Source organism: Choloepus didactylus, chromosome 7 (genome assembly GCF_015220235.1).
Source record: "Choloepus didactylus isolate mChoDid1 chromosome 7, mChoDid1.pri, whole genome shotgun sequence".
Lineage (NCBI taxonomy): Eukaryota > Metazoa > Chordata > Mammalia > Pilosa > Megalonychidae > Choloepus > Choloepus didactylus.
In genome coordinates, this window is record NC_051313.1 from 62,311,295 (window position 1) to 62,333,496 (window position 22,202).

General features: G+C 38.0%; 1 protein-coding gene across 6 annotated transcripts in view; it reads left to right on the plus strand.

The window, feature by feature from the left end:
* Positions 1 to 22,202, plus strand: part of BACH2 (BTB domain and CNC homolog 2) — a 365,581-nt gene that overhangs the window by 266,280 nt on the left and 77,099 nt on the right. For all 6 annotated transcript variants that reach the window (XM_037842861.1, XM_037842860.1, XM_037842857.1 and 3 more), the window contains one exon: positions 20,103 to 20,357. In XM_037842861.1, the coding sequence (XP_037698789.1) occupies positions 20,115 to 20,357 (243 nt within the window). In that variant the 5' untranslated portion in view covers positions 20,103 to 20,114. The remainder of the gene's footprint in view (positions 1 to 20,102; positions 20,358 to 22,202) is intronic.

The following is a 22,202-nucleotide window of genomic DNA, read 5'->3' on the forward strand; positions in this document are numbered from 1 at the left end:
TTTAGGTTCTAAAGAATTGGGGTAGCTGGTGGTGGATACCTGAAACTATTAAACTACAACCCAGAACCCATGAATCTCGAAGACAGTTGTATAAAAATGTAGCTTATGACGGGTGACAGTGGGATTGGGAATGCCATAAGGACCAAACTCCACTTTGTCTAGTTTATGGATGGATGTGTAGAAAAGTAGGGGAAGGAAACAAACAGACAAAGGTACCCAGTGTTCTTTTTTACTTCAATTGCTCTTTTTCACTCTAATTATTATTCTTGTTATTTTTGTGTGTGTGCTAATGAAGGTGTCAGGGATTGATTTAGGTGATGAATGTACAACTATGTAATGGTACTGTAAACAATCGAAAGTACAATTTGTTTTGTGTGACTGCGTGGTATGTGAATATATCTCAATAAAATGATGATTAAAAAAAAAAAAAAATTGTGCCTCATACCCAGGGCAAGAATCAGATGAAGAGGAGCTCAATAAATCTGATTAGTTAAACCAGACAATTCTAAAAGTCTAGAATAAGTGGAACCAAGTATCAAAGAAGAGCCTTAACACAATGTCAATCAACCATAAAACCCTAGACAAGAGAGAGAAACTGACCTTCAGAGTAAATTCATAAGACAACCACATGCCTAGTTATTAGCAAAAAATTACAAGCCATACTAAGAAACAGAAAGATATGGCACAAAGGAACAAATTAAAGCTTTGGAGGGGACACAGAATTTGAAACAACCAATCAAAGACATTCAAACAAGTCTCCTAAATTGATTCAAAGAAATGAAGGAAAATACACATAAAGAGATAAAGGATAGGAGGCGGGGCAAGATGGCAGACTGGTGAGCTGTATGTTTTAGTTACTCCTCCAGGAAAGTAGGTAAAAAGCCAGGAACTGCGTGGACTGGACACCACAGAGCAATCTGTCTTTGGGCATACTTCATACAACACTCATGAAAACGTGGAACTGCTGAGATCAGCGAAATCTGTAAGTTTTTGCGGCCAGGGGACCCGCGCCCCTCCCTGCCAGGCTCAGTCCCGGGGGAGGAGGGGCTGTCAGCTCCAGGAAGGAGAAGGGAGAATTGCAGTGGCTGCTCTCATCGGAAACTCATTCTACTGATTCAAACTCCAACCATAGATAGACTGAGGCCAGACACCAGAGACTCTGAGAGCAGCCAGCCCAGCAGAGAGGAGACGGGCATAGAAGGAAAACAACACGAGAAGCTCCAAAGTAAAAGCAGAGGATTTTTGGAGTTCTGGTGAACACAGAAAGGGGAAGGGCGGAGATCAGGCCTTGAGGCGCATATGCAAATCCCAAAGCAAGGCTGATCTCTCTGCCCAGGGCACCTTTCCTTAATGGCCCTGGTTGCTTTGTCTATTAGCATTTCAATAACCCATTAGATCTCTGAGGAGGGCCGTTTTTTTTTTTTTTTTTTTTTTTTTTTTTTTTTTTTTCTTTTTTAAATCCTTTCTGCTTTTTCTAAAACAATTACTCTAAGAAGCTCAATACAGAAAGCTTCAAAGAATTGAAATTTGGGCACGTCAAGTCAAGAGCAGAAATAAGAGAGCTCTGAGACAAAAGGCAATAATCCAGTGGCTGAGAAAATTCACTAAACAACACAACTTCCCAAGAAAAGGGGGGTGTCCGCTCACAGCCACCATCCTGGTGGACAGGAAACACTCCTGCCCATCGCCAGCCCCATAGCCCAGAGCTGCCCCAGACAACCCAGTGTGACGGAAGTGCTTCAAATAACAGGCACACACCACAAAACTGGGCGTGGACATTAGCCTTCCCTGCAACCTCAGCTGAATGTCCCAGAGCTGGGAAGGGGGAGCAGTGTGAATTAACAGAGCCCCATTCAGCCATCATTTGAGCAGACTGGGAGCCTCCCAACACAGCCCAGCAGCCCAGAACTGCCCTGGGGGGACGGCACTCACCTGTGACATAGCACAGTCATCCCTCAACAGAGGACCCGGGGTGCACAGCCTGGAAGAGGGGCCCACTTGCAAGTCTCAGGAGCCATACGCCAATACCAAAGACTTGTGGGTCAGTGGCAGAGACAAACTGTGGCAGGACTGAACTGAAGGATTAGACTATTGCAGTAGCTTTAAAACTCTAGGATCATCAGGGAGATTTGATTGTTAGGGCCACGCCCCCTCCCCGACTGCCCAGAAACACGCCCCACATACAGGGCAGGCAACACCAACTACACACGCAAGCTTGGGACACCAATTGGGCCCCACAAGACTCACTCCCCCACTCACCAAAAAGGCTAAGCAGGGGAGATCTGGCTTGTGGAGAACAGGTGGCTCGTGGACGCCACCTGCTGGTTAGTTAGAGAAAGTGTACTCCACGAAGCTGTAGATCTGATAAATTAGAGATAAGGACTTCAACTGGTCTACAAACCCTAAAAGAACCCTATCAAGGACAGCAAATGCCACGAGGCCAAAAACAACAGAAAATTATAAAGCATATGAAAAAACCAGACGATATGGATAACCCAAGCCCAAGCACCCAAATCAAAAGACCAGAAGAGACACACCTAGAGCAGCTACTCAAAGAACTAAAGATGAACAATGAGACCCTAGTACGGGATATGAAGGAAATCAAGAAGACCCTAGAAGAGCATAAAGAAGACATTGCAAGACTAAATAAAAAAATGGATGATCTTATGGAAATTAAAGAAACTGTTGACCAAATTAAAAAGATTCTGGACACTCATAGTACAAGACTAGAGGAAGTTGAACAACGAATCAGTGACCTGGAAGATGACAGAATGGAAAATGAAAGCATAAAAGAAAGAATGGGGAAAAAAATTGAAAAACTCGAAATGGACCTCAGGGATATGATAGATAATATGAAGCGTCCGAATATAAGACTCATTGGTATCCCAGAAGGGGAAGAAAAGGGTAAAGGTCTAGGAAGAGTATTCAAAGAAATTGTTGGGGAAAACTTCCCAAATCTTCTAAACAACATAAATACACAAATCATAAATGCTCAGCGAACTCCAAATAGAATAAATCCAAAAAAACCCACTCCGAGACATATACTGATCACACTGTCAAACATAGAAGAGAAGGAGCAAGTTCTGAAAGCAGCAAGAGAAAAGCAATTCACCACATACAAAGGAAACAGCATAAGACTAAGTAGTGACTACTCAGCAGCCACCATGGAGGCGAGAAGGCAATGGCACGATATATTTAAAATTCTGAGAGAGAGGAATTTCCAGCCAAGAATACTTTATCCAGCAAAGCTCTCCTTCAAATCTGAGGGAGAGCTTAAATTTTTCACAGACAAAGAAATGCTGAGAGAATTTGCTAACAAGAGACCTGCCCTACTGGAGATACTAAAGGGAGCCCTACAGACAGAGAAACAAAGACAGGACAGAGAGACTTGGAGAAAGGTTCAGTACTAAAGAGATTCGGTATGGGTACAATAAAGGATATTAATAGAGAGAGGGAAAAATGTGGCAAACATAATCCAAAGGATAAGATGGCCGATTCAAGAAATGCCTTCACGGTTTTAACGTTGAATGTAAATGGATTAAACTCCCCAATTAAAAGATATAGATTCGCAGAATGGATCAAAAAAAATGAACCATCAATATGTTGCATACAAGAGACTCATCTTAGACACAGGGACACAAAGAAATTGAAAGTGAAAGGATGGAAAAAAATATTTCATGCAAGCTACAGCCAAAAGAAAGCAGGTGTAGCAATATTAATCTCAGATAAAATAGACTTCAAATGCAGGGATGTTTTGAGAGACAAAGAAGGCCACTACATACTAATAAAAGGGGCAATTCAGCAAGAAGAAATAACAATCGTAAATGTCTATGCACCCAATCAAGGTGCCACAAAATACATGAGAGAAACATTGGCAAAACTAAAGGAAGCAATTGATGTTTCCACAATAATTGTGGGAGACTTCAACACATCACTCTCTCCTATAGATAGATCAACCAGACAGAAGACCAATAAGGAAATTGAAAACCTAAACAATCTGATAAATGAATTAGATTTAACAGACATCTACAGGACATTACATCCCAAATCACCAGGATACACATACTTTTCTAGTGCTCACGGAACTTTCTCCAGAATAGATCATATGCTGGGACATAAAACAAGCCTCAATAAATTTAAAAAGATTGAAATCATTCAAAGCACATTCTCTGACCACAATGGAATACAATTAGAAGTCAATAACCATCAGAGACTTAGAAAATTCACAAATACCTGGAGGTTAAACAACACACTCCTAAACAATCAGTGGGTTAAAGAAGAAATAGCAAGAGAAATTGCTAAATATATAGAGACGAATGAAAATGAGAACACAACATACCAAAACCTATGGGATGCAGCAAAAGCAGTGCTAAGGGGGAAATTTATAGCACTAAACGCATATATTAAAAAGGAAGAAAGAGCCAAAATCAAAGAACTAATGGATCAACTGAAGAAGCTAGAAAATGAACAGCAAACCAATCCTAAACCAAGTAGAAGAAAAGAAATAACAAGGATTAAAGCAGAAATAAATGACATAGAGAACAAAAAAACAATAGAGAGGATAAATATCACCAAAAGTTGGTTCTTTGAGAAGATCAACAAGATTGACAAGCCCCTAGCTAGACTGACAAAATCAAAAAGAGAGAAGACCCATATAAACAAAATAATGAATGAAAAAGGTGACATAACTGCAGATCCTGAAGAAATTAAAAAAATTATAAGAGGATATTATGAACAACTGTATGGCAACAAACTGGATAATGTAGAAGAAATGGACAATTTCCTGGAAACATATGAACAACCTAGACTGACCAGAGAAGAAATAGAAGACCTCAACCAACCCATCACAAGCAAAGAGATCCAATCAGTCATCAAAAATCTTCCCACAAATAAATGCCCAGGGCCAGATGGCTTCACAGGGGAATTCTACCAAACTTTCCAGAAAGAACTGACACCAATCTTACTCAAACTCTTTCAAAACATTGAAGAAAATGGAACACTACCTAACTCATTTTATGAAGCTAACATCAATCTAATACCAAAACCAGGCAAAGATGCTACAAAAAAGGAAAACTACCGGCCAATCTCCCTAATGAATATAGATGCAAAAATCCTCAACAAAATACTTGCAAATCGAATCCAAAGACACATTAAAAAAATCATACACCATGACCAAGTGGGGTTCATTCCAGGCATGCAAGGATGGTTCAACATCAGAAAAACAATCAATGTATTACAACACATTAAAAACTCGAAAGGGAAAAATCAATTGATCATCTCAATAGATGCTGAAAAAGCATTTGACAAAATCCAACATCCCTTTTTGATAAAAACACTTCAAAAGGTAGGAATTGAAGGAAACTTCCTCAACATGATAAAGAGCATATATGAAAAACCCACAGCCAGCATAGTACTCAATGGTGAGAGACTGAAAGCCTTCCCTCTAAGATCAGGAACAAGACAAGGATGCCCGCTGTCACCACTGTTATTCAACATTGTGCTGGAAGTGCTAGCCAGGGCAATCCGGCAAGACAAAGAAATAAAAGGCATCCAAATTGGAAAAGAAGAAGTAAAACTGTCATTGTTTGCAGATGATATGATCTTATATCTAGAAAACCCTGAGAAATCAACGATACACCTACTAGAGCTAATAAACAAATTTAGCAAAGTAGCGGGATACAAGATTAATGCACATAAGTCAGTAATGTTTCTATATGCTAGAAATGAACAAACTGAAGAGACACTCAAGAAAAAGATACCATTTTCAATAGCAACTAAAAAAATCAAGTACCTAGGAATCAACTTAACCAAAGATGTAAAAGACCTATACAAAGAAAACTACATAACTCTACTAAAAGAAATAGAAGGGGACCTTAAAAGATGGAAAAATATTCCATGTTCATGGATAGGAAGGCTAAATGTCATTAAGATGTCAATTCTACCCAAACTCATCTACAGATTCAATGCAATCCCAATCAAAATTCCAACAACCTACTTTGCAGACTTGGAAAAGCTAGTTATCAAATTTATTTGGAAAGGGAAGATGCCTCGAATTGCTAAAGACACTCTAAAAAAGAAAAACGAAGTGGGAGGACTTACACTCCCTGACTTTGAAGCTTATTATAAAGCCACAGTTGCCAAGACAGCATGGTACTGGCACAAAGATAGACATATAGATCAATGGAATCGAATTGAGAATTCAGAGATAGACCCTCAGATCTATGGCCGACTGATCTTTGATAAGGCCCCCAAAGTCACCGAACTGAGCCATAATGGTCTTTTCAACAAATGGGGCTGGGAGAGTTGGATATCCATATCCAAAAGAATGAAAGAGGACCCCTACCTCACCCCCTACACAAAAATTAACTCAAAATGGACCAAAGATCTCAATATAAAAGAAAGTACCATAAAACTCCTAGAAGATAATGTAGGAAAACATCTTCAAGACCTTGTATTAGGAGGCCACTTCCTAGACTTTACACCCAAAGCACAAGCAACAAAAGAGAAAATAGATAAATGGGAACTCCTCAAGCTTAGAAGTTTCTGCACCTCAAAGGAATTTCTCAAAAGGTAAAGAGGCAGCCAACTCAATGGGAAAAAATTTTTGGAAACCATGTATCTGACAAAAGACTGATATCTTGCATATACAAAGAAATCCTACAACTCAATGACAATAGTACAGACAGCCCAATTATAAAATGGGCAAAAGATATGAAAAGACAGTTCTCTGAAGAGGAAATACAAATGGCCAAGAAACACATGAAAAAATGTTCAGCTTCACTAGCTATTAGAGAGATGCAAATTAAGACCACAATGAGATACCATCTAACACCGGTTAGAATGGCTGCCATTAAACAAACAGGAAACTACAAATGCTGGAGGGGATGTGGAGAAATTGGAACTCTTATTCATTGTTGGTGGGACTGTATAATGGTTCAGCCACTCTGGAAGTCAGTCTGGCAGTTCCTTAGAAAACTAGATATAGAGCTACCATTCGATCCAGCGATTGCACTCCTCGGTATATACCCGGAAGATCGGAAAGCAGTGACACGAACAGATATCTGCACGCCAATGTTCATAGCAGCATTATTCACAATTGCCAAGAGATGGAAACAACCCAAATGTCCTTCAACAGATGAGTGGATAAATAAAATGTGGTATATACACACGATGGAATACTACGCGGCAGTAAGAAGGAACGATCTGGTGAAACATATGACAACATGGATGAACCTTGAAGACATAATGCTGAGCGAAATAAGCCAGGCACAAAAAGAGAAATATTATATGCTACCACTAATGTGAACTTTGAAAAATGTAAAACAAATGGTTTATAATGTAGAATGTAGGGGAACTAGCAGTAGAGAGCAATTAAGGAAGGGGGAACAATAATCCAGGAAGAACAGATAAGCTATTTAACGTTCTGGGGATGCCCAGAAATGACTATGGTCTGTTAATTTCTGATGGTTGTAGTAGGAACAAGTTCACTGAAATGTTGCTATATTATGTAACTTTCTTGGGGTAAAGTAGGAACATGTTGGAAGTTAAGCAGTTATCTTAGGTTAGTTGTCTTTTTCTTACTCCCTTGCTATGGTCTCTTTGAAATGCTCTTTTATTGTATGTTTGTTTTCTTTTTAACTTTTTTTTTCATACAGGTGATTTGAAAAAAGAAGGGAAAGTTAAAAAAAAAAAAAAAAAAAAAAAAAAAAAAGACAAACAAGGGGAAAAAAAAAAAAAAAAAAAAAAGATGTAGTGCCCCCTTGAGGAGCCTGTGGAGAATGCAGGGGTATTCGCCTACCCCACCTCCATGGTTGCTAACATGACCACAGACATAGGGGACTGGTGGTTTGATGGGTTGAGCCCTCTACCATAAGTTTTACCCTTGGGAAGACGGTTGCTGCAAAGGAGAGGCTAGGCCTCCCTGTATTTGTGCCTAAGAGTCTCCTCCTGAATGCCTCTTTGTTGCTCAGATGTGGCCCTCTCTCTCTGGCTAAGCCAACTTGAAAGGTGAAATCACTGCCCTCCCCCCTACGTGGGATCAGACACCCAGGGAAGTGAATCTCCCTGGCAACGTGGAATATGACTCCCAGGGAGGAATGTAGACCTGGCACCGTGGGACGGAGAACATCTTCTTGACCAAAAGGGGGATGTGAAAGGAAATGAAATAAGCTTCAGTGGCAGAGAGATTCCAAAAGGAGCCGAGAGGTCACTCTGGTGGGCACTCTTATGCACACTTTAGACAACCCTTTTTAGGTTCTAAAGAATTGGGGTAGCTGGTGGTGGATACCTGAAACTATCAAACTACAACCCAGAACCCATGAATCTCGAAGACAGTTGTATAAAAATGTAGCTTATGAGGGGTGACAATGGGATTGGGAAAGCCATAAGGACCAAACACCACTTTGTCTAGTTTATGGATGGATGTGTAGAAAAGTAGGGGAGGGAAACAGACAGACAAAGGTACCCAGTGTTCTTTTTTACTTCAATTGCTCTTTTTCACTCTAATTATTATTCTTGTTATTTTTGTGTGTGTGCTAATGAAGGTGTCAGGGATTGATTTAGGTGATGAATGTACAACTATGTAATGGTACTGTAAACAATCGAAAGTACAATTTGTTTTGTATGACTGCGTGGTATGTGAATATATCTCAATAAAATGATGATTAAAAAAAAAAAAAAAAAAAAAAAAAAAAAAAAAAAAAAAAGAGATAAAGGATATTATGAAGACACTATGTGGACATAAAGAATTTGAAAGTATAAAAATAAATAAAACAGGAGAACCTAAGATGGTAGCTAGGTGAGACAGGGCAAAAAAACACCTCCATGAAAAATGCTAGATAAAAGCCAGAAAGTGACCCAGAACACCAGTTCCAGCAATGCACAAGCCAGACAAGGTCTGCTAAATCCACAGGGACCATGCATTTGGTGAAACCGGGAGTCTGCATTCTGAAATTATAGGCTGAGAATGCCCCTGCACGGTCCAGCAGCACAGGGCTTCCCTGGAGGATAGGTGCACACTTGTGACGTGTCACAACCTTCCCTCAGCAGAGGTTCTGGAACAGCACAGCTAAGAAGGGGAACCCGCTCAGAAATCCCAGGGACCCTATGCCAATACCAAGGACTTGTGGTTCAGCAGCAGAGACAATCTCTGGCAAGACTGAAGTGAAGGCTTAGACTCTTGCAACAGCCTTAAATCTCCAGGAACACCTGGGAGGTTTGATTATTAAAGCTGCCCTGCTTCCCTAACCACCCAGACACATGCCCCACATTCAGAGTGGACAGCACCAACAACACACCCAAACTTAGTGCACCAATTGAACCCCACAAGAATCAGATCCCTACACACCACAAAGACAAAGTTGGGGAGAACTGACTTGAGGGGAATAGATGATTCGTGGACGCCATCTGATGGTTAGTTAGAGAAAGTATGCACCACCAAGCTGTAGATCTGACAAATTAGAGATCGGTATTTCTTATATCCTGAAAGAACCCTATCGAGTAAAGCAAATGCCATGAGGCCAAAAACAACAGAAAATCTTAAAGCATATAATAAAACCAGACGATATGGAGAACCCAAACCCAAACAACCAAATCAGAAGATTGGAAGAGACACAGTACTTGGAGCAATTAATTAAAGAACTAAAGACAAACAACAAGAGCATGGCATAGGATATAAACGACATGAAGAAGAGCATGGCACAGGATATAAAGGACATAAAGAAGACCCTAGAAGAGCATAAAAGAAGAAATTGCAAGAGTAAATAAAAAAATAGAAGGTCTAATGGAAATTAAAGAAACTGTAGGCCAAATTAAAAAGACTCTGGATATTCATCTTACAAGATTAGAGGAAGTTGAACAACGACTCAGTGTCCTTGAGGACCACAGAGTGGAAAATGAAAGAACGAAAGAAAGAATGGGGAAAAAAATCAAAAACATTGAAATGGATCTCAGGGATATAATAGATAAAATAAAACATCCAAATTTAAGACTCATTGGTGTCCCAGAAGGGGAAGAGAAGGGTAAAGGTCTAGAAAGAGTATTCAAAGAAATTGTTGGGGAAAATGTCCCAAATCTTCTAAACACTGTAAATACACAAAGCATAAATGCCCAGCAAACGCCAAATAGAATAAATCCAAATAAACCCACTTCAAGACATATTCTGATCAGACTGTCAAATACTGAAGAGAAGGAGCAAGTTCTGAAAGCAGCAAGAGAAAAGCAATTCACCACATACAAAGGAAACAACATAAGACTAAGTAGTGACTACTCAGTGGCCACCATGGAGGTGAGAAGGCAGTGGCATGACATATTTAAAATTCTGAGAGAGAAAAATTTCCAACCAAGAATACTTTATCCAGCAAAACTCTCCTTCAAATTTGAGGGAGAGCTTATATTTTTCACAGACAAACAGATGCTGAGAGATTTTGCTAATAAAAAATCTGCCCTACTTCAGATACTAAAGGGAGCCCTAGCAACAGAGAAAAAAAGAAAGGAGAGAGAGAGAGAGAAATTTAAGAGACATATATAGAACATTACATCCCAAATCACCAGGACACACATTCTTCTCTAGTGATCACGGATCTTTCTCCAGAATAGACCATATGCTGGGACATAAAACAAGCCTCAATAAATTTTTTTGAAAAATTGAATTTATTCAAAGCACATTCTCTGACCACAGTGGAATACAAATAGAAGTCAATAACCGTCAGAGACTTAGAAAATTCACAAACAACTGGAGAGTAAAAATGAGGGGGAGATGAAAACATTCCCGGATAATCAAAAAAGGGACTTCATCACCAGTAGATAAGTCCTATAAGAAATGCTAAAGGGAATTAAGCAGGCTGAAAGGAAGGGACACTAAACAATTGACTGAAACCACAAGAAGAAATAAAGATTTCCAGTAAAGATCACATGGTAAATATAAATACCAATACTACTGTATTTTTGATTTGTAACTCCACTTTTTACTTCCTAAATGATCTAAAATACATACTGTAATGATAAATCAGTGGTTTTGGACTCAATGTAAAATATGTAATTTTTGACAAGAACTACATAAAGGTGGGGAAATGGAGGAATATAGGAACATAGTTTAATTGTCCTATTGAAGTTAAGTTGTTATCAAAGAAAAACAAGATTTTTCTAGATTTAAGAGGTTAAATTTAAGCCCCACGGTAAACACAAAGAAAGTATCAGAGAATATGACCATAGAGATCAAAAGTAGAGTATGGGTTATGAGAAGTGGGGAAGGGGCAATGGGGAGTTAAGAAATGAGTGTAGGGTTTCTGTTTGTGGTGAAGGGAACTTTCTAGTAATGAATGGTGGGAAGGTGATAGCATTGCAACATTCTAAATGTGATTAATCCCACTATGGAATGCTACAGAAGGGTTGGAATGGGAAGATTTAGGCTGTATATATGTTTCCACAATTGAAAAAAAAAAAAGAAAGAAAGACTAAATAGATAATGACAATTCAATGCCAAGGATGATCCTGGATGGGATCTGAGGATGGAGGAGAGGAGGCTCAAAGGGACACAGTTGGGACATAAGAAAAGAAAATAAAGGAAATATAGAGTGTTAGCGTTATATCAATGTTGAATTTCTTGAACGTCTTAGCTGCGCTTAATGGGATTGCATAAAAGAGTGTTCTTGTTCATGGGAAATGTATAGGTGAATTATATTGTTTGTTCAAGGAGGTGTGCAGCTTGCTCTCATATGTTCGGAAGACAGAGCAATAGATGATGCATGATAGGGAAAGAGGGAGGGAGGGAAAGAAAGAAATGGTGGTATGACAGGATGTTAAAGTTGGTGGATCAGGGTTTCGGGGGAGGAGGTAGGGGTATGCTGGAGTTCTGTGTATGGGGTTTGTATTGTTTTTGCACCTGTTCCTGTAAGTTTGAATTTATTTCAAAATAAAATTTAAAAAAAGAATAATAAATTAAAAAAACAAAACTTATAGGAATGAAAGGCACAATCGAAGAGATTAAAATACACCAGAAGCATACAAAACAGATTTGAACACGCAGAAGAAAGGATCAGTGAGTTAGAAGATAGGATGATTGAAATCTTACAAACAGAAGAACAGGTAGAGATTAGAATGAGAAAAATTGAGCAGGGTCTCAGGGAACAGAACAACAACAAAAACACATCATGGTATTCCAGAAGGAGGAGACAAGGGAAAGGGAACAGAAAGAATGTTTGAAGAAATAATGGCAAAAAATTTCCCAACTCTTATGAAAGACATGAACCTATATGTCCCAGAAGCACAACATAATAAATCCTAATAGACCTACTCCAAGACATATAGTAATCAGAATGTCAAATGCCAAAGATAAAGAGAGAATCCTGAAAGCAGCAAGAGAAAAGCTACTTGTCACAAACAGGGAACTTCAAGAAGATTAAGTGCTGATTTCTCATCAGAAATCATGGAGGCAAGAAGGCAGTAGTATGATATATTTAAGGTACTGAAAGATAAAAACTGTCAGCCAAGAAGTCTTTATTTGGCAAAACTGTCCTTCAAAAATGAAGGAGAGTTTAAAATATTCACAGAAAACAGAAATTGAGAGAGTTCATCAACAAGAGACCTACCTGAAACACTGAAGGGAGTTCTGCGGGCTGAAGGGAAAAGACAGGAGAAAGAGGCTTGGAGGAGAATGTAAAAATGAAGATTATCAGTAAAAGTAATGGAAAGGGTAAAAAGAAACAAAAATAAGATATGATATAAAAGCCAAAGGATAAAATGGTTTAAGTAAGTACCACCTTTACAGTAATAACATTGAATGTTAATGAATTAAAGTCCCCAATTGAAAGACATGGGTTAGCAAAATGGATAAAAAAGGATGATCCATCTATATGCTGTCTGCAAGAGACTTACCTGAGACTGAAGGACACAAATATTTGGAAAGTGAAAGGCTGGAAAAAGATATTCCACTTACACAGTAACTAAAAAAGAGCTGGGGTTGGTATACTAATATTGGAGAAGATAGACTTTAAATGCAAAGCTGTTATAGAGACAAAGTAGTACACTATATATTAATAAAAGGGGCAATCCAAGAAGAAATAACAATCATACATTTGTATGCACCTAACCAGGATGCCTCAAAATGCATGAGGCAAACACTGGCAAAACTGAAGGGAGAAATAGACATCTCTACAATAATAGTTGGAAACTTCAATACACCACTCTCATCAGCAGATAGAACATCTAGACAGAGGATCAATAAGGAAATAGAGAACCTAAATAATGTGATAAATAAACTAGACCTCACATACATATACAGAACATTGTACCCCCAAACAGCAGGATATACCTTCTTCTCAAGTGCTCATGGATCATTCTCCAGGGTAGACCACATGTTGAATCACAAAACAAGTCTCAAATTTAAAAAGATTGAAATTATACAAAGCACTGTCTCTGGTCATAATGGAATGAAGCTTGAAATCAATAACAGGTGGAGAATTGGAAAATTCACAGATGTATGGTGGTTAAACAACACACTCTTAAACAATCAGTGGGTCAAGGAAGAAATTGCAAGAAAAATCAGTAAATATCTCAAGATGAATGAAAACAAGAACATAGCATATCAAAACTTATGGAATGCAGCGAGGACAATGCTAATAGGGAAATTTATAGCCATAAATGCCTATACTTTAAAAGAAGAGAGTTAAAATCAAAGACCTAACTGCACACCTGGAGGAACTAGAAAAAGAACAGCAAATTAATTCCAAAAATAAGCAGAAGGAAATAAAAAAGATTAGAGCAGAAATAAATGAAATTGAAAATTAAAAAAAAGAGAGAATTAACAAAACCAAAAGTTGGTTCTTTGAGATCAATAAAATTGACAAACCCTTAGCTAGACTGATGAAGAAAAAAAAGGAGAAGATGCAAATAAGTAAAATCAGAAGAGAGATGGGGGAAATTACTACTGACCCTGAAGAAATAAAAAAGATCATAAGAGGAAACTATTAACAACTGGATGCGAACAAATTAGACAACTTAAATGAAATGGACAAGTGTCTAGAAACAAATGAAAACTGTAATTGACTCTAGAAGAAATAGAAGACCTCAGCAGACCAATTGCAAGTAAAGGGTTTGAATCATTCATCAAAAACCTCCCCCCCAAAAAAGCCCAGGACCAGATGGTTTCATAGGTGAATTCTACCAGTCATTCCAAGGTTTAATACCAATCCTGCACAAACTCTTCCAAAAAAAAATTGAAGAGGAAGGAACATTACCTAACATTCTGTGTCACCCTAATACCAAGGCCAGATCAAGATACTATAAAAGAGGAAAATTACAAACCAATCTCTCTAGTGAATACAGATGCAAAAATCCTCAACAAAATGCTTGCAAATTGAATCTGACAGCACATTAAAAGAATTTTCCACCATGATCAAGTGGATTTTATCTCAAGTATGCAAGGGTGGTTCAACACAAGAAAATCAATTAATGTAATACATCACATAAATGAATTGAAGGAGAAAAACTACATAATCATCTCAGTTGATGCAGAAAAAGCATTTGACGAAATCCAGCATCCTTTCTTGATAAAAACACTTCAAAAGATAGGAGTAGAAGGAAATTTCCTCAACATGATAAAGGGTATATATGGAAAACCCACAGGTAACAGTGGTGAAAGACTGAAAGCTTTTCCTCTAAGATCTGGAATAAGACAAGGATAGCCCCTGTCACCACTGTTACTCAACATTGTGCTAGAACTCTAGCTAGAGCAGTTTGGCAGAAAAGCAAGGAAGGGAGGGAGGGAGGGAAGGATGGAGAAAGGAAGGGGCATCTAAATAAGAAAAGAAGTAGTAAAACTCATTATTTGCAGATGGCATGATCCTATATAGAAAAAGTCCAGAAAAATCTATACAACAAAGCTAATAGAGCTAATAAACAAGTTCAGCAAAGTGACAGTGTACACGATCAATGTGTAAAAATCAGAGGGCTTCTTTACACTAGTAATAAGCTTTCTGAGGAGGAAATCAAGGAAAATATTCCATTTACATCGGCAACTAAGAGATTCAAATATCTAGGAATAAATCTAACCAAGGATGTAAAGGACTTATACACAGAAAAACTCCAAAACATTGTCAAAAGAAATCAAAGAAGACATAAATAAATGGAAGGACATTCTGTGTTCATAGATTGGAAGACTAAACATCACCGAGATGTCGATTCTATCCAAATTGACTTATAGATTCAATGCAATCTCAGTCACAGTTTCACAGCCTACTTTGCAGAAATGGAAAAGCCAATTATCAAATTTATTTGGAAGGCTAAGAGGCTCCAAATAACCAAAAACATCTTGAAAAAGAAGAACGAAGTTGGACTCACACTTCCTGACTTTAAAGCATATTACCATTCAAAACAGCATGGTACAGGCATAAAGATAGATCTGTTGACCAATGGAATTGAATTGAGAGTTCAGAAATAGACTCTCACATCTATGGCCAATTGATATTTGACAAGGCTGCCAAGTCCACTCAACTGGGACAGAATATTCTCTTCAAAAAATGGTGCTGTAAGAATTGGATATCCGTATGCAAAAGAATGAAAGAGCACCCCTAACCTTATAAAAAAATTAACTCAAAATGGATCAGAGACTTGAATATAGGAACCAAGACGGTAAAACTCCTAGAAGAAAATGTAGGGAAACAGCTTCAAAGCACAAGCAACAAGAAAAAAAATAGATAAATGGGACCTCCTCAAAATTAAAAACTTTTGTGCTTCAAAGGACTTTGTCAAGAAAGTGAAAAGGCAGCCTACTCAATGGGAGAAAATATTTGGAAACCACATATCCAATAAGGGCTTAATATCCTGAATATATAAAGAAATCCTACAAACCAACATTAAAAAGACAACCCAATTTTAAAATAGGCAAAAGACTTGAATAGACATTTTTACAGAGAAAATACGAATGGCTAAAAAGCACGTGAAAGATGCTCAACATTACTTGCTATTAGGGAACTGCAAATCAAAACCACAATGAGAGATCATTTCACACATAATAGAATGGCCACTATTAAAAAAAAACAGAAAACTACACATGTTAGAGAGGGTAAGTGGAATGTAAATTGGTGCAGCCACTGTGGAAGACAGTTTGGCAGCTCCTCAGGAAGCTAAATATAGATTTGCCGTATGATCCCACAGTCCCGCTACTAGGTTAGGTATATGCCCAGAAAAACTGAAAGCAGGGACACCAAAAGACATTTGTAGATGGATGTTCATAGCAGCATTATTCACAATTGCCAAAAGATGGAAACAACCCAAGTGTCTATCAACCAATGAATGGATAAAGGAAATGTGATATATACACACTACGGAATATTACTGAGCTGTAAGGAGTGAAGTCTTGATGCATGCGACAACGTAGATGAACCCTGAGGATATTATGTTGAGGGCAATAAGCCAGACACAAAGGATAAATATTGTATGATCTCACTAATATGATCTAATTATAAGCAAATTCATAGAGTTAGAGTCTAGAACATAGGTTACCAGGAGATATATGGGGTTAGAGGATGGGGACCTGATGCTTAATTTGTGCAGAATTTCTAATTAGCTTGATTGTAAATGTTTGGAAATAGATAGTGGTGATGGTAGCACATTGTTGTGAGTGTAATTAACAGCGTTGAATTATGTGTGTGAATGTGGTTGAAAGGGTAAGTTTTGCATCATATGTGTTACTAGGAGGAAAGCTCGAGGGTAAAACATGGAGCTGTATAACACAATGAACCCTGTTGTGGATGATGACTGTGGTTAATTGTACAAATATAAGAATGTTCTTTAATGAACTATAACAAACTACGTCACTATTACAAGGTGTTAATAATAAGGTGATACTATGGGGAAAAATACACCTAATGCAAACTGTGGACTATAGTTAACAGTAATATTTTAAGATTCTTTCATCAGTTTTAACAAAGGTACCATACCAATGCAATGTGTCAACCATAGGGCTTGGGATATATGGGAATGTTCTATTTTTTATGTGACTTTTATGTAAACCTACAACTTCTCTAATTAAAAAAAATAATAAACCCATTATGCTAAGTGAAAGAAACCAGACAGAAAGTACTACATATTGTATGATTCCATTTGTATAAAATGTAAATATAAATAAATCTGTAGAGACAGAATTAAATTAGTGGTTATGTAGGGCTGGGGAAGAGATAAAGATTGAGATTGAAAGTTGACTGCTAAGGGATATGGGGTTTTTCTTTTTGGAATAATGAAAATGTTCTAAAATGGATTGTGGTGATGAATGCACAACTCTGATTATACTAAAAGCCATTGATTGTACATTTTGGATGTACTGTATGGTATATGGTATATATCTCAATAAAACTGCTTTTTTAAAAAATTGAATTAAAAAAGAAACAATACCATTTACAGTGGCATCAAAAAGAATGAACACCTATGGACACATCTGAAAAAATGTGTTCAAGACTTGTACAGAACTATAAAACATTGCTGAGAAAAATTAAAGATGATGTAAATACATGGAAAGATGTACTGTTTTCATGTGTTAGAAAACTCTGTATTATTAAGATGGCATTTCTCCCCATGTTGATCTATAGAATCAATACAATGCCAATGAAAATCCCAGCAGGCTTTCTGTAGAAGTAGACAAGATGATTCTAAAATTTATATGGAAATGCAAAGGATCCAAATAACTTTGAAAAGAACAAGTCTAGAATGCTAACAGCATCTGATTTTAAGACTTGTTATAAATCTACAGTAATCAAGACAGTGTGGTATTGGTGTAAAGATAGACAAATAGCTCAGTGGAACAGAGTCCAGAAATAGACCCACACCTGTATTGACAATTGATTTGCAACAAAAGTGAGAAGGCAATTCAGTGGAGAAAGAAAAGTCTTTTCAACAAATGTTGCTGGAACAAATGGTTATGCGTAGGCAAAAAAAAATCCAACCTAGATCCATACTTTGTTTTATATGTATATATAAATTTATATATAGGTATATATAAATTTTATGTATATCAATTTATATATATAAAAATTATTGCTCATAGATATAAATAAGAGCTAAGAAAATAAAACCTCTAGCACAGTGATCATGTGATTATGAAAACCTTGTGACTGACCGTCCCTGGATCCACCATATGGGCAGATGAGTAATAAAATAACCACAAAAAATATATAAATAGAAGGGGGCGGATGAAGAGTATGGGTTGTTTTGGGTGTTCTTTTTTCTTTTTTCTTTTTATTTTTTGGCCTAATGAAAATGTTATAAAATTGATTGTGGTGATGAATGCACAACTATATGATGATGCTGTGAGCCACTGATTATATACTTTGGATGAATTATATGGTGTGTGAATATATCTCAGTAAAATTGCATTTATTAAAAATATACTTCTAGCATAAAGCATAGGAGTATCTTTGTGACCTTGGTTTAGACAAAAATTTTTAGATACAACACCAAAAGCACAGTCCATAAAAGAAAAAAAATGATAATTTGGACTTTGTCAAAATGAAGACTTTCTGCTCTTTAAAAGAGCAGAGAAAAGGCATCTGCAAACGGTGAGATAATATTTACAAATCACGTATCTGATAAGGACTTTCATTCAGAATATGAAAAGAACTGTCAAAACTCAATAAGGAAACAAAACAACCCATTAAAAAAGGGCAAAAGGTTTGAACAGGTACTTAACCAAAGAAGATATACAGGTGACAAATAAGCACATAAAAGGCATTCAACATCTTCAGTCATTTGGGAAAAGTCACAAAGAGATACCACCTGTTAGAATGGTTAAATTAGAAAGACTGACTATCTTTAGAAGGCAGTTTTTTTTTTTTAAAGTTAAACTTACCCCTACTGTAGGTTCAATCCATTCTACCCAAGAGAAATGAAAGCATATGTCCATACAAAGCAGCTTTATCTGTAATAGCCAAAATATGGAAACAATCCAAATGTCAATCAGCAAATGAATGGATAAACAAATTGTAGTGTATCCACACAATAGAATACCACTCAGCAATAAAAAAGGTACAAAAAAACTATTGATATCCACAACATTGTTGAATCACAAAATAATTATGCTCAGTAAAAGAAGCCAAACAAAAATTACTACATACTTTGCGAATCTATTTTTATAAAACTCTAGAAAATGAAAACTAATGCACAGTGATGGAAAGCAGATTGTTGGTTGCAGAGGGTGAGACACAGAGAGGCAGAAAGGGAGGAACTACAAGAAGGGACACAAGACGACTTGCTAGTAAGATTTGCTGGTTTAAGTCATATTAGTAACAAACATTAGTGAAATACAATTTTATATTAAGTTGTTTATCTAAAGCCCTAAGGATGCTTTTTTAAAAATACCTCTGTGGTATCTTTAAAGCAAAGAACTCTTTTGTAAAAGTGATCTTCACTGTTCAGTGCATCTTTTCTATGACTCCTGATAAGAATGTACATCAGATCTGCCAAGATAATGAGAGCACAATTCCACATCTTTTTAAGAGCCAAGCAATGACAGCTTTGTATTGGCTGTGCTTTGTCTTGAAATGGCAAGAGAGGGCAGTTGCAATAGCTGACTGTGTCTATTCTTTAGAACACATATGGTTTAGTTCACTTATTGTATTATGTATTGTGATTAGATAATTTACTCTGCTTGGCATTCTAGCCAAATTTCAACTTAGAAGCTTACATGTATTTTATCAAGACGGCATTGCTAACACTTCACAATGATTCATTTTCTCTTAACACAAACCTCAGTTAGTACTTCAGTTGGGACTATTTATATGTCAAAGTTCCTTTTCAGTCTTCTAACAAAATAAAAACTGCAAAGCATTGAAGTATGTATGTTTTTTCAATATTTTAGGTGTTCCACTAAAAATTCTGGCTTTGTTACCATGGGGTAAAAGGATGCAGTAAGTGGGAAAGGTAAAAGTCAGCTGCAGAATATGACTTCCCAGGTATTTTTGCTCAGCTTGTTGTGCTAACTGAGCATGAATGTACTGATGGGCAGTCCTGCCCCCTTCTGCCCAGCTCACAGTGGAGCACAGGACTCAGGACGTTCTCTCTCCTTCTCTCTCTGACTCTGATAGCTGTGGTGACTGGATCCGTCTTTCTTTCAGGGTGTGAACGGCATGTCTGTGGATGAGAAGCCTGACTCCCCCATGTATGTGTATGAGTCCACAGTCCACTGCACCAACATCCTCCTGGGCCTCAATGACCAACGGAAAAAGGATATTCTCTGTGACGTGACTTTGATCGTGGAGAGGAAGGAGTTCCGGGCCCACCGGGCTGTGCTGGCCGCATGCAGTGAATACTTCTGGCAGGCGCTAGTTGGACAGACGAAAAATGACTTGGTGGTCAGCCTGCCTGAGGAGGTACGGTTCTTTGGTGGGTTTGTGTGGCTTCTAAAGGAGGCTTATTGACTTGTAGAAAATCGACTGCATAGGAGCTATGTCCCACACGTTTCTGGCATAACCAATTTCTATTTGATGCCCTTAGAGTCTTGCAGGCATTAATATGAACAGAGCTTCTTAATTAAGGGAACTGAACCTCACCTGTGGCTCACAGTCCCTTGTAGTTTCTAGTTCACTTACTCTTCAGGTTCTGAGTAGTTCAGCCAAAGTTTGGTACAGTCCTAGATGTGGGATCCGAAACTGGCTGTGACTGTTGCTATGATATTTTTTTCTCTTTCAGATGGTTTAAGGATTGCTAGATTTCCCTTGAGAGTGAAAGAACGAAAGTATTCACAGCACCTTCCCTTTTTGGGGGAAAAAAATAAAAGCAGCCGGTAGTTTTCACATTTAATATAGTAAGATTTTAAGAAGGTGTAAACTTGCTTTTCTCACCATTGTTGAAAATACCCTCCTTTGGGTTTCTTCATTACTTCAGTGAGTCTGGTCATTTTTGTACTTTCAGGACACCAGTAGCCTGACCTGTTTTGTCCAGAGATGACATTCAGTTGGATGGTTTGAGCTGTAGGAACCCCAAGGATGGGCTTCACAACGGCAGCCCATTAAATTGGTCCCCTTTTGAACTGTGTGTACAGGTCCTCTTCTTCCATCATCCTGCCTTCCCTCCACTTTCAGGGGATTCAGGGCACTACTGAACAGCCTTAGGCTTCTGTTTAAGGCAGAATCGTTCCCTGTGTGCTGTGCTACAGCCACCCACAGCAGCGGTGCCGGCTGTGCAGTGGACAGCTCTCGAGGCTACCTCACACCCACAGCGTGTGCAAATGGAACCCTAGAGTTGTGCGTTGACCACTGAGGGGCTGTCCACGGCAATCTCAGGAGAAACCAAAGACACCATCACCCTGAAGTGAGGTGCTGCTGATTACAATTAGCCTTAAATCCCAGGCTTCCCAAACCCAAATGCTATCAGAGGTCAGACAAAAATATAAATGAGTAAACCAGGTTGCGTGTAGGATAGTGAAGGGTTCTCTGGAAATATCTGGAGAGCTTACTATTATACAGAATAGTCTGGGACAGGGTAAGGCTATTAACTGTATCTCTTTGAGAGCCACTTCTTTTATATATTCTTTAATTTTTTTAATTAGATGGTATTAAAATGTTCTTACAAATTAAAACGATGCTTGGTGTACCATGTGCCCTAACTCAGGCCTGCCTCCAGTTAGCTCTGGTCCAGTCACTTAACTTCTCCAAGCCCCAGTTCTATAAAAGCTCTAAAATTCTTAAAGTCCTAGAGTTATTTATCATAATACAATGCCTCATAGTAAAATTTAAAGGAAGTTGGACTGTAAATGTATATACCATAACTTAAAAGTTTCTGTTTAGATCAAACCCCTGATAGTTGCTTATTTCCTTGGCTTATTTTCTTTCTTCCTAGCCATGTTAAATGTTATCCCTACATCATCTTCAGCCTCCAAACCATGAGAGCATCCTTGTTGCTCATGTACCTGAAACTTTCAGGTGTAATTATATGCTTGTATTTCTTTCCATGAAACATGAATTCATGTTGTCTGTACTCCAGCTCTTCGTGTCTTGCTGACGAAGCCCGGGAGCCAGCCCTTGGGGGATTTTCCTTTGCGGATCTAAGCCCTCCCCCTTGCTCAAGGCACCCGCCTGTGGCCCCAGGAGCTAGGCATTGTTTTCCTATCCTTGCTGTGTGTACACTGAAATGTCCTTGCAGGCTCTGTGGTATTTGTCCCATGTAGCTCACTGAGTGACTTCATAGAACTTGAATTAAGTGGTAAATAAACAAAC